Below are 13262 nucleotides of genomic sequence, written 5' to 3' on the forward strand. Positions count from 1 at the left end.
CATAAGTTGGAGAGACTACAAAAAATGGCTACAAGAATGGTTCCAAAATTTGAAGGGATGACATATGAGGAGAGACTAAAGGCTATGGATCTGCCAACCCTGGAACAAAGAAGGGAGAGAGATCTGATACAAGTTTATAGATTGGTCAACGGAATGGACCAAGTGGATAATGAGAAACTGATCCTGAGAGAAGAATATGACATTCGAAGCACAAGATCGCATAGTAAAAAGCTGAGAAAAGGAAGATGTCTGAGAGATGTTAAAAAAATATAGTTTCCTGCAAAGATGTATTGAGATGTGGAACAGTTTAAATGAAGAAGTAGTGTCTGCAACGAGTGTGCATACTTTTAAAGTAAGATTGGATAAGTGCAGATATGGAGACGGGGCCGCACGAGCATAAAGCCCAGGCCCTGTAAAACTACAACTAGGTAAATACACACACACACACGCACACACACACACACACACACACACACACACACACACACACACACACACACACACACACACACACACACACACACACACACACACACACACACACACACACACACACACACACACACACACACTACAAACACTTACAAAAAGGACAGATTCCTTCCCTCCCCCACCCCATGGGAATATGTATGGCATTGATGGTAGGCAAACGAGAAATCTTAGGTTGTGATTTCTCTTTAAGTCATGTTTGAGTTATTGTTAATTTGCTCTCTTTTTTTATGTTTCACATTTCATAACCCCTTTTTGTTCAGAGCATCATTATCATGTAATGTGAATATCTAAAGTTTTCCTGTATGATTAGTCTATTTTTGAGTAAGTTGAGTTGCAATTTTTCCCAGGGTAAGCAATGCCAAGGAGCAAGTGAACACCACTGATGATGGGGCTGGATCAATTTTGGGTCTTGGTGCTGAACCTCTGGAGTTTGATATGACCTCCCCAGATCCTATCAGTGGTAAGTTATTAAATGTAATAAAGCTTGATGATCCTCGATGTTATTGCAATTTAGATTCTGATTAAACACAAGTATTATAAGTATAAATGTTGTGAGACAAGATAGTGCAGAAAAAAAAAAGTTCTGCTTGAACTCTAAAGGTTAAACCAAATTTATACAGACTTATGATCTTTAACCCCTTTAGTAGCATGATGTGCTTTCATATTCATTTTGTTTATTATTTGGTGATTTTATACAACTTCAGAAACTCGTATGGGGGATTAAAGTAATGAAGACTGTGGCAATTAATCTTCCAACCTCCATAGATCCTTTGTAATGTCAATAAGATGATCTAATCATACCCAAAACTCAAGGTAAAAATGCATCCCAGTATGTACTGAAAAGTTAAGGGTAGTGGAAATTTTCTTTTTGCCAGCTTCCTCTCTTGGATAAAAAAAAAAAAAAAAAAAAAAACAGGTCAAAAGGGAGATGATTATGGGACTGTTTTAAGGGAAATTTGACATATTACCTCTTGAGGAATGCAAAAATGAAAGCATTTCCTAGAAACTAACTTATAGAGAGAGGATATTGATGCTGAGTACTTGAAGAGTTTTTTTTACCTGATGTAAATGTATTTTTGAAAGATTGGAATGGAAGAGTTAGGTATGGCACAGTAAATATTGTAGTTGTTACATATAATGTGCTGGGAAGAAATTAAATAAAAAAAAAATAACAATAGAGCTAGTTAGTTTAGCAGGACAGTAGTTGGAAATATTTTAAGGAGAAAGATTATAATGAGAATACATAGCAAGGCAAAGAGAATGAACTTCTTTGCTATAAGGACATCGTCACTCACAGCATCTTCCATCTTGATAAACCGATGTCCATCTTAAATTCACTTTCCACCAAAAGAAATTTGTTGCACTTTTCTAAAATTTCCTATGTACTTGGTAGATTTACTAAAAATTCTAACTGGTGGAATGTTATGAAGTCCTGGTACCTTGTGGTGTGTCGTTGAGTGGTGACTCTTGGGCTCTGCCCTTTTGGTAGCAAACAGTGAGATGATATGAGTGTGTGAAGCTTGAAATAATGATGTTGCCAGTTACTCATTCTCTGCTACTCCATGAGAGATGTCCAGCTATATGCAAGCTTGTGCTGTAAGAAAATGCATAATTATCTCAGGTTCATATATGTATATATCAGGTATAGATAGTCAGTAATATTTATTTATGTAGCAGTTGCTATTATTTACTGAGTAATGGTTTGTAAAAACTGTAATCAAGTTGCTAGTGCTGAATCATTATGGAGCTCTAAAAAATCAGCTAGATAATTGCATAGATATGGTAGGTGAGTATAGGAAAGTATGTTTTTACTAGGTTTTTTGCAGTTTTTCAAATTTTCTCATGTTCTCATTAAATATGACAGCTGGCTGACACATGGTTGTGCTTGAGAGAGCTACAGGTTTTAGAGACCAGTGGTTGCAATCCAGATGGTTTATTGTTTACATAATCACATAAGTGTAATTATGAAGTCATAATTTGATAATGTGTTCTTTTTCCAGCCACCAATGTAGTTAGTCCTGAGGGCACTGTATTGATGAGCAATCCCCTGCTGGATGAGGATCCACTCAGCCCTGAACTCTTTAACGTTGTTGACCCAAGTGCTGTAACTCAGTCTTTCAAGTACCCAGCTAGCTGTACAGATACTGTCACAACCAGGTATGCACATGTGTGAGTGAATGGAAAATATTACAAAGGAGAATTGTACTTGTCTAGTATAGTTATTTTGTAATCAACACTAGTTCTCGAAGCTGCATTCTTCATTCATAGTTGATACGTGGTGTATGTATTCACTATAGTGTAGTGTGCTCCACCGGTGACAAAACTGGAGCAGCTAGTGACAACAGTGCCCCACTCTCTACATCATCAACCAACACACAAGTCCATACTTTGACACATAAAGGAAAGAAAAAAACTGTGTCACAGAAAAACCCTACCGAAGATTCTTCCATGAGAATTGCAGTTCCAGATAAGAGCATGAATAAGTGAGTTATAATTTATTCTGTGTTGGTTCAATGGAATTGTTTGAGGTTTTGTTTTGTACAGTTCTCCCCTCCCTTGTTCTTTCCTTCTCTTATCCTCATTCTCTCTCTCTCTCTCTCTCTCTCTCTCTCTCTCTCTCTCTCTCTCTCTCTCTCTCTCTCTCTCTCTCTCTCTCTCTCTGTCCTATAGAACTTGAATTTAATTGTGAAGACAGTGATTAACATGTATTTATTGCTTATTCTTTTAAATTGCTGCATTTTTTTTTTTCTTTTTTCTCTTCCCAGCCAACATGAACTTCAGAGCCATTTGGATAAGATGCAGGCTAACATTGATTAATTCATTAATATGTTAAGCATTCTTTATTTTCCCATCTTTTTCAGGAGCAACATTGTGATTTTTTTCTCCTGATTTTTAGTATTTTGTCTCAAGCAGTTTCTTCTAATTTTATATGTACCTAACTTGTACTTGTGTATTTTCTTATTTTTTCATATCATGCTTGTTTCTTCTTTTTGTTATGCTGGGTAACTCCCATAGAACTTGAATGTGGTTGTGATGGCAGTAATTAACTTGTTTGATTGTTTTTTTTCTTTTAAATATGTAATACACTTTTCTTTTCCTTTTCAGCCGACATGAACTTCAAAATCATGTGGATGAAATGCAGACTACCATTGACAACTTACAAGATTTTCTTACTAATGCCAACCTGAATGTTGATTCTTCAATGCTTCATTCGGTAAGTTTTCATTGAAATATTCCTTTATATTTTATATACGAGTATAAGATAGTTTAGCTGCAATAATACCAAAATCTGTAAATCCTTTCTGTAATGATATCTATAATTTTATTTCATTTTCATACCAATGTAACACCACTATCTTAGTATCTTGATTTTATGACTTGTTCTAAGAAACTAGAGGGACTACTCGCAACAATAGTCTTTTTTTTCTTGTCTTAGTATTTCCTCCTTGAATGTTTTATATCTAAATCTTGCCATTTTCCTTTTCCCCCTTTCTCTTTTACTCTACTTACTCTAGCACTGTCTTCTTCAGTGGAAGTCAATCTCATGTGTCTGCATGTCCACCATACTTATATCTGAGGATGTATTGGAATGGCTCTTAGTAGTCATTGCCCTTGACATTGCTGCATTATGAAGTGGCATTAGGTTGATTCAGAAGATACCCATTGTTTGTTTATTTTGTTTATACATCTTTATATTACTATTTTATTTAATGTTTTAAAATTTCTCTCTCCAGGTGTTTGGGATTGACAATTACCTGCCGGAACTAGACTCAATGACTACAGTCAGTAGTGGTATGTAATAATTGAGTATCTTTTTTCCCCAGATATCGGGGAGTTTAGAAGAAGTTGTGCCTCTGTTCTGGTGCTCAAAAGGAAACACTTCTGGAGACTTGCCTAGTTAGTTACTTTGAAATGATTTTCTTATATGATTCTACTTTTATCTTGAAAGTTTTGAACACAATAGGTATATACGTTTTAATGATTCGTTTATGTTGCAGTTCAAGCAGGAGTAGTCAAAGGCAGCTTTTAGTTCATACTACTGCTTAATATACATTGCATGCTGATATGCAGTTAGCTGTGGCAGCACATAGTAAATAAAGCTGAGTATAAAATAATGTAGATCAATGACTGGTAGGAAATGATGAGTTCCATGATATCCAAGTTTTGCCATCCTTAAGTTTTATGCTTCATCCTAAATTCTTATCATCCTTAATTTTATGTATTGTTTCCTTGAGTCTCACACTTTTGTTGTGTAAGGGTCATACTTTCCTACATTGGCATCAAAGAAGGCTGCCTCTTGACATATGTACAACTATCCAAACACAGGCTGAGAAAACTTTGAAAGTTACTTTACTTCATAACTTCATCATAAAGATACTGCACCACCTTGAGAATTCAGGTTTGCAGGAGATTGATGAGGAAAGACTGAAAAGTGTGATGCTGATACATTTCAGGCGATTGGTCAATAGTCGAAAAATTAATGATGGAAAATTACCTATTTTTGTTGAATTGTCAAAACTATCACAACTGAGAGGGAACTCTTTGCAAGGAACGTTCCTTTCCTTTAGATTTTCAGAGGTTTGAGTAACAAGAAATTAGTATTTCCCAATCTTGAAGGGGGGAGGAAAAAAAATTATGAGCAAGATGTATTTTACAAATGCATGAATAAGCTGAAGTCTCAAAAGAAAACAGTCGTGAAATTAGTGCTTTATCTTTAAAAGAAAGCAATCGTGAGACTTGATCGGACATTGTATTATCATGAAGTTAGACCTGTCAGAATCATGCTGTCAGTACAGCCTATTATTACTGGGAGCTGGGCTGTCATATGAATTGGTAAAAGTTAGAAGCAGGTGTTGATAAACTACAAGAGTAATGTGGATATATGTGGATAATTTATATGGCTAGTATTTTATAATTTGTGATAATAACATATGCAGTGGAGACTCAATATTCAAACTTAATTTGTTGCAAATGGCTGTTCGAGTATTAAAAAGTTTCACTATTGATACATATGAATCAGGTAATTCGTTCTAATCTTAGCAAAACCTGAAGTTTATAAAAATTTCAATATATATATATATATATATATATATATATATATATATATATATATATATATATATATATATATATTTTTTTTTTTTTTTTTTTTCAATTTTTATTTGTACATGCCGTAAGTGAAGGTTGGTGATGGATAACTTAGAAGGGTGGGGAGATGGAGGAGGTTGCCAGAGGATGACTCACCATCCATGAAAATGTCTTTGTAACTTTTCTCTTGGTGTGATTCTTGTGAATCCACTAGTGGAGGACTGTGGCTCACTACCACAGGAGGAGATAGTAGACATGTACTGAAACATTAACTTACTCCCAGAGAGATATAATAGCACTAGTTCAGGGGGAGCTGTGAACCTTCCATTAACCCTTTTAGTTCTCCGGATCACGATCATGGCTTTGAGGGAAATGCCTCCTGTCTACGATCGTTGTCCCATATTTGACAAGTCACAGAATTAAACTGCGCGCCTCCTGGCTACTGCTAGTTGCCAGATGACATTCTCCCATCCTCCCTTGACTCATGGGACACGCCATCAGTTGCGTGGTAAGAAAAATATAGTCACAGTGGCATCCACACAGCACAGTAGAGTATCAGATGCCCCTTTTTTCACTATTATTATTATTTTACGACGTCGCTAGTGGCTATTTGTGCATTTATTTACAGAAATAACAAGAGCAATGATCAAATCTTGTTGTTAGGGAGCAGATATGCCAGATATTATTCGTTTATTGATAGTATATTTTGCGTATTTCGTATATTACAATATATGGGCATGCGTATCCTCGCTCATGATAGTATGTACATCAAGAAAACACTCTGAAAACGTATTTTATATTATTTATGTGGGCATAATGTATGCACAGGTGTGAAAAATAATTACCCTAGCACATTTTGGAGTAGTTCTGAGCAACTGCAGTTCAAATCAAGCAGAAAATTCTGTGTAATTTAGTGAGAACACCTGCACAAGTTGCAATGGAAAATAACCACCCGCTATGATGGCAATACTCAACAGCGCACAACGTACCACCAGAAAGCCAACTACCCATCATTATTGCACCACTTTCCAGGGTGAGTAGAGACCTAAAATTTTTACAGTAGATGCGTAACACACTATTATGCATTAGAATATTGACTTTTTTTCCATTTTTGCAAACCTTGATTTTTCGGCCGAATTTGCATCTCACAGACATGACCCAAAAACCTATTTGCGCCCTGAAAGGGTTAAAGCTAGTTGTGATCTCGCTGAACGTTTCTCTTTGTGTCTCACAACTCAAGGGGGCAGTCACAGCTTACCCTCTAAAGACAGCTCTCCTTCTTCACACAAAACTACATGCACTTACCACACATACACCCTTCACTTAAAAATCTAAATTTAAAAAAAATAGGAACTCATAACAATAACAATGCCTCGGAGTCCCCTTCTGGGGAGGGGACCAAAAATGTCCCCATGTCGGATGCCTCTCTTGATAACGACCCCAAATGCCTTGACACCTCCCTCAACTTTTTCTACATTAACTTCTGCAACATTCACAGTCTAAGATCTAATTTTCAATCTGTAGAACACCACCTCTCCTCTACTAAACCTCATCTTCTTTTCCTCACCGAAACATAGTTGTTTGAGGCAACTGACAATAGCCCCTACTGTGTTCCATCCTACTTTCTCTATTCTCATTTTCATTCCAAAGCTGGATGTTGCGTGTATGTACGCAACGACTTAACTTGCTCTCGTGCCCACGCTCTTGAATCTTCCAAGTTTTCCACCATCTGGCTTTGACTTAACAGTCACTCTCAAACTAAATTCATCTGTGCTGTTGATTTCTCCCCTAACTCTTCTGACTAGTAAATTCTTCGATTACTTAACTTCCATAGTCAAGTACATTCTGTCCCTCTACCCTTTCACTGAGATTTCCATTCTTGCAGATTTCTATGTTCACCACCAGCTTTGGCTTTCATCTCCCTTCACTGACCATTCTGGTGAACTACCCTTCAACTTCACTATCCTCCATGACCTAGAGCAACTGGTGCAACACCCTACTCGTATTCCTGACCGTCTTGGAGACACGGCCAATATTCTTGATCTCTTCCTCATCTCTAATCCTTTTGCTTATACTGTCAGCCTTTCATCTCCATTGGGCTCCTCTGATCACAATCTCATTTCTATATCTTGTCTTATTTCTCCAATCCCTTCACAGGATTCCCGAAAGCGAAGGTGCCTCTGGCGTTTTGCCTCTGCCAGCTGGGGGGAACTGAGGAGGTATTATGCTGATTTTCCCTGGAATGATTACTGCTTCCGTGTCAGAGTTCCATCTCTTTGTGCTGAGCGCATAACAGAGGTGATAGTGTCTGGCATGGAGGTGTTCATTCCTTATTCTTTGTCTCAACCTAAACCTTCTAAACCTTGGTTTTTAACTCAGCCTGTTCTCGTGCTATACATGATAGAGAGGTTGCCCACAAAAGGTACTTGAGTCTTCCATCTCCTGAATCTCACACACTTTATATCTCTGCCCAGAATCATGCCAAGTCTGTTCTTCAACTTGTCAAACACTCCTTCATAAGTAGAAAATTTCAAAATCTTTCAAACTCGAGACTTCTGGCATCTAGCCAAAAACATCTCAAATAACTTCACTTCTTCATCTTTCCCTCCTTTTTTTCATCCTGATGGCACCACTGCCATCTCTTCTGTCTCTAAAGCTGAACTCTTTTCTCAAACCTTTGCTCACAACTCCACCTTGGACGATTCTGAGCTTGTCCCTCCCTCTCCTCCTCCCTCTGACTATTTCATGTCTACAATTAAAATTCTTCGTAACGATCAGTGTTTCTTAACCTTTTTACTACCACGCTCCCTCTAGGAACTGCTCTTTGCCTCCACGACCCCCTTGCATCTATAGACAAATTTCACTCCCAGATTTTAAGAAGAAAATAAAAAAAATGGCTTTTTAGTCCATTTACTAAGCATGAATTACATTAGTGAGATATTTGACACCGCTCTAAGCTACCAGATCTTGAATACATAGTTAGTGAAATATTTGACACTGCTCTAACCTGCCAGATCTTGAATACATGGTTAGTGAGATGTTTGACACTGCTTCTTAGCTACCAGATCTTGAATACGTGGTCGAATGCTTGAGAGTGCACAACGTAAGTCCCCTTCAACGTTCAGGCGGTTTCTGTACATGGTTTTGATAGCAACGAGCTCTTGTCATGAAAATAACCCATAAATGGAAAAACTTGTACTTTTCACCTGAGGCTCGTGCCCCCCTGGAAATCACCCACGCCCCCCTAGGGGGGTGCGCCCCCCAGGTTTAGAACCACTGGTAACGATGTTTCCCATGCCCTCACTGGCCTAAACCCTCGGAAGGCTTATGGTCCTGATGGGGTACCTCCTATTGTTCTCAAAAACTGTGCTTCCATGCTTGCACCTTGCCTGGCCAAACTCTTACAACTTTATCATTCCTGCTGGAGGTTCGCCTACATTCAGCCTGTTCCTAAAAAGGGTGATCGTTCTAACCCCTCAAACTACCGTCCTATAGCTTTAATCCCTTGCTTGTCTAAAGTTTTTTAATCTATCCTGAATAGGAAGATTCTCAAACATCTGTCACTTCACAATCTTCTGTCTGATCGTCAGTATGGCTTCCGTCAAGGGTGCTCTACTGGTGATCTTCTGGCTTTCCTTACTGAGTCTTGGTCATCCTCCTTTAGAAATTTTGGTGAAACTTTTGCTGTAGTGTTAGACAAACAAAAGCTTATGATAGAGTCTGGCATAAAGCTTTGATTTCAAAACTGCCCTCCTACGGCTTCTATCCTTCTCTATGCAACTTTATCTCAAGTTTCCTTTCCCACCGTTCTATTGCTGCTGTGGTAGACGGCCATTGTTCTTCTCCTAAATCTATTAATAGTGGAGTTCCTCAGGGTTCTGTCCTGTCACCCATTCTCTTTCATTAATGACCTTCTTAACCAAACTTCTTGCCCTATCCACTCCTGCTGATGATACCTCCTTATATCTTTCCACATCCTTTCAGAGACGACCAACCCTTCAGGAAGTCAACAGATCACGCAGGGACGCCACGGAACGCCTGACTTCCGATCTTACTTAGATTTCTGATTGGGGCAGAGAAAATCTTGGTAGTTTTCAATGCCTCAAAAACTCAATTCCTTCATCTATCAACTCGACACAACTTTCCAGACAACTATCCCCTCTTCTTCAATGACACTCAACTGTCTCCTTCTTCCACAATGAATATCCTCAGTCTGTCCTTTGGTCATAAAATTAACTGGAAACTTCACATCTCATCTCTTGCTAAAACAGGTTCTATGAAGTTAGGTGTTCTGAGGCATCTCCGCCAGTTTTTCTCGCTCCTCCAACTGCTTACTCTGTATAAGGGCCTTATCCGTCCGTGTATGGAGTACTCTTCGCAAGTTTGGGGGGTTCCAGTCACACAGTTTTACTAGATAGGGTGGAATCAAAAGCTTTTCATCTCATCAACTCCCCTCCTTTGACTAACTGTCTTCAGCCTCTTTCTCACCACCGAAATGTTGCATCTCTTTCTATCTTTTATCGCTATTTTCATGCTAACTGTTCTACTGATCTTGCTAACTGCATGCCTCCCCTCCTCCTGCAGCCTCGCTGCACAAGGCTTTCTTCTTCCTCTCATCCCTATTCTGTCCAACTCTCTAATGCAAGAATTGACCAGTACTCTCAATCATTTCACTGGTAAACTCTGGAACTCCCTCCCTGCATCTGTATTTCCAACTTCCTATGACTTGTCTTCTTTTAAGAGGGAGGTATCGAGGCATTTGCTCCTCAATTTTGGCTGACGGTTTTCCACCGTTTAGAGAGCCAGCACTCAAGTGGGTTTTTTTTTTTTTTTTTTTTTTCCCATCTTTTATTTCTTGCCCTTGGCCGGTCCTCTTCACCACTAATAAGCCTCTTTGGTACCATCATAAGTTTCTAAGTGAAAAACTACTGACAAAATGGAGAAGAATGTTTTTCTCAAGACTGCTGCAGGACTAGGGATGTACACTGGCATCCGGTATACCCTTATTATGGTAAGAAGGGTATTACCGGTATTACCAGTAATACGGTATCAGAATGGTACAGTAGCGGCTGCGAGAAGGGAGATGACAGAGCTTTGTACAAGGGATCCTCGTGATTCGACCGTTTGCAGTTCAAATTATCGCCAATTCAAAATCAGTTAATTAATACCCAATCCTCAAGGTTCGACCGACTGACTCGCCAATTCAACATTCATGTCTCGCGCGCCACCCACCCGGTCAAATCCGCCGCCAGCCCAGATTCGCTGCCAGCCTGCCAGGCGGAAGTGTAAACCAATGCTACCCTGTGCCAAGGCTGCTACTCATAGGGGAAATCCCCTACAGTAGGTGATTTTAGCCTAATGTAGGGGGTAGGGATGCCTACGGGGAAAATAGCAACTTGCAAGGGAAACTAGAGAGTTTATTGGCAATATGTAGGGGAATGTTTTTTTTTTTTTTTTTTTTTTCCAAACACTAAATGTTTGTCTGGATACCCTTTACAGTTTATGAAATATGGATTATATATATATATATATATATATATATATATATATATATATATATATATATATATATATACATACATACATATACAGTAAGGTCCCGGGTTACGTCGGTCTCGAGTTACGTCAAACTCGCACTTACGTCAGTCCGCTATAAGGCAATTTAAGATTTTAAAAATTGAAAATTTATAAATCGTAAAGCGCGGGGTTTATTGTTATTGTTGGCCGCCAGGCGTCACTAGTGGTTATCCGCCACACCGCCCACCTCACGCTTGAATACAATAACACTCTACGTACTTCAGTTCCACCACACCGTCATCCCTGGCAAGAGTGTTCCTACATCAGCGTTTGCTGACTATCTTAGTATCTTACTCAATGGCACCAAAAAGAGATGCTAAGAAAAGGAAAACCATTACGCTACATGAAAAAGTGGACATAATTAAAAGACATGAGAAGGGAGGCAGCAGCTGTGTATAAGGGAGTGAAGAAGAAAATGGGAAGCCCGTTACCATGACAACGGGGAGGTTGACGACCTTGAGGGCTCGCGCACCTGTCACAACAATAACAACTCCAGAGCCTTCGCCTGGGCCACACGACACTTGCAGCTCACTTGCACTGTCTCTGTCTGCGCCTGTCTGCTGATCCCTATTGCCCTTTCCTATTGCATTTCCTGCTCCGCTGCCCACGCTTCTACTCCCACCGCACTGCACTACGCTCCCAGCTGTCCACCCTGGACGTCACAACATTCGACCTGCCCACCCTCCTGGCGGCCTCAGGCGTCCACCCCTCTGGCAACATGCAGTCCTTCGCGTTCGCGGCCCTAATCAACAACAAAAACAAGCTTGTGTTTCATATTCCTACATACTTGTAAATAATATAACAATATAACCTTTTACTTATATAACGCTTCTACTCCTACTGCACTCCACAAAGCTCCCAGCTGTCCTGCCCTGGGCGTCACAACATTCGACCTGCCCACCCTCCTGGCGGCCTCAGGCCGCCCCTCTCGGCAACCTGCAGTTCTTTGCGTTCGCGGCCCTAATCAATATATTCCTACATAGTTGTAAATAATATACCAATACAACAATATAACCTTTTACTTACCTGAATAACCATAAAAAATCATTGGTTGAAAACTGTATATACAGTAAGGTCCCGAATTACATCAGAGTTACGTTCCTGAAACATGACGTAAGTCGATTTTGTACGTAACTCGAGTTTTTGTACTTTCAAAGCATATTATCGAGTTTTCAACCAATCATTTTTTATGGTTATTCAGGTAAGTAAAAGGTTATATTGTTATATTGGTATAGTATTTACAACTATGTAGGAATATATTGATTAGGCATGCAATGCAAAGGACTGCAGGTTACCGGCCTGAGGCCGCCAGGGTGGGCAGGTCGAATGTTGTGACGCCAGGGCGGACAGCTGGGAGCTTTGCTAGAGAGAAGAAGTTATATAAGTAAAAGGTTATATTGTTATATTATTTACACTCTTGCCAGGGATGACGGTGTGGTGGAACTGAAGTACGTAGAGTGTTATTGTATTCAAGTGTGAGGTGGGCGGTGTGGCGGATAACCACTAGTGATGCCTGGCGGCCAACAATAACAATAAACCCCGCGCTTTACGATTTATAAATTTTCAATTTTTTAAATCTTAAATTGCCTTATAGTGGACTGACGTAAGTGCAAATATGATGTAACTCGAGACCGACGTAACCCGGGACCTTACTGTATATATATATATATATATATATATATATATATATATATATATATATATATATATATATATACAGGCAAACCCCGTTTAACGAAGGTTCACACCGAAATTTCGCTATAACGAAGGTTTCATTTTAATACCATCTGCTCGTTTAACGAACACCAAACTCGCTTTAACGAAGTTTTATTCAGGTAATTTTTTTCAAAATTTGAAAGCCCCACTGTATCATGCAAGCTGACAGGCTTTTGAATACATCAGGAGCTGCTGGTACTAAGGCCTGCCTCAGGAGAAATCCTGAGATACCTATAGAATAAAGATCAAGATCAAGCCTCTCGTGGACAACACAGGCTCTGCTGATACAAAGGCCTGACTCAGAAGAAATTCTGTGTCACCTGTAGCATCAAGATCAAGATCAAGATCACACGCACCACTCACTGCCCAGTCAAAACATAACAGCGTCA

General features: G+C 39.3%; 1 protein-coding gene across 8 annotated transcripts in view; it reads left to right on the top strand.

The window, feature by feature from the left end:
- LOC123514665 (heat shock factor protein-like) overlaps positions 1-13262 on the top strand; it is a 67687-nt gene that overhangs the window by 43056 nt on the left and 11369 nt on the right. For 3 of the 8 annotated variants that reach the window (XM_045272694.1, XM_045272697.1, XM_045272691.1), the window contains exons 7-11: positions 840-952; positions 2493-2649; positions 2790-2975; positions 3598-3706; positions 4227-4284. In XM_045272694.1, the coding sequence (XP_045128629.1) occupies positions 840-952; positions 2493-2649; positions 2790-2975; positions 3598-3706; positions 4227-4284 (623 nt within the window). Of the gene's footprint in view, positions 1-839; positions 953-2492; positions 2650-2789; positions 2976-3597; positions 3707-4226; positions 4285-4316; positions 4390-13262 lie in introns of all 8 variants that reach the window. The other 5 variants (XM_045272693.1, XM_045272692.1, XM_045272690.1 and 2 more) reach the window with 3 other exon arrangements.

The sequence above is a fragment of the Portunus trituberculatus genome, chromosome 38 (assembly GCF_017591435.1).
Source record: "Portunus trituberculatus isolate SZX2019 chromosome 38, ASM1759143v1, whole genome shotgun sequence".
Taxonomy (NCBI): domain Eukaryota; kingdom Metazoa; phylum Arthropoda; class Malacostraca; order Decapoda; family Portunidae; genus Portunus; species Portunus trituberculatus.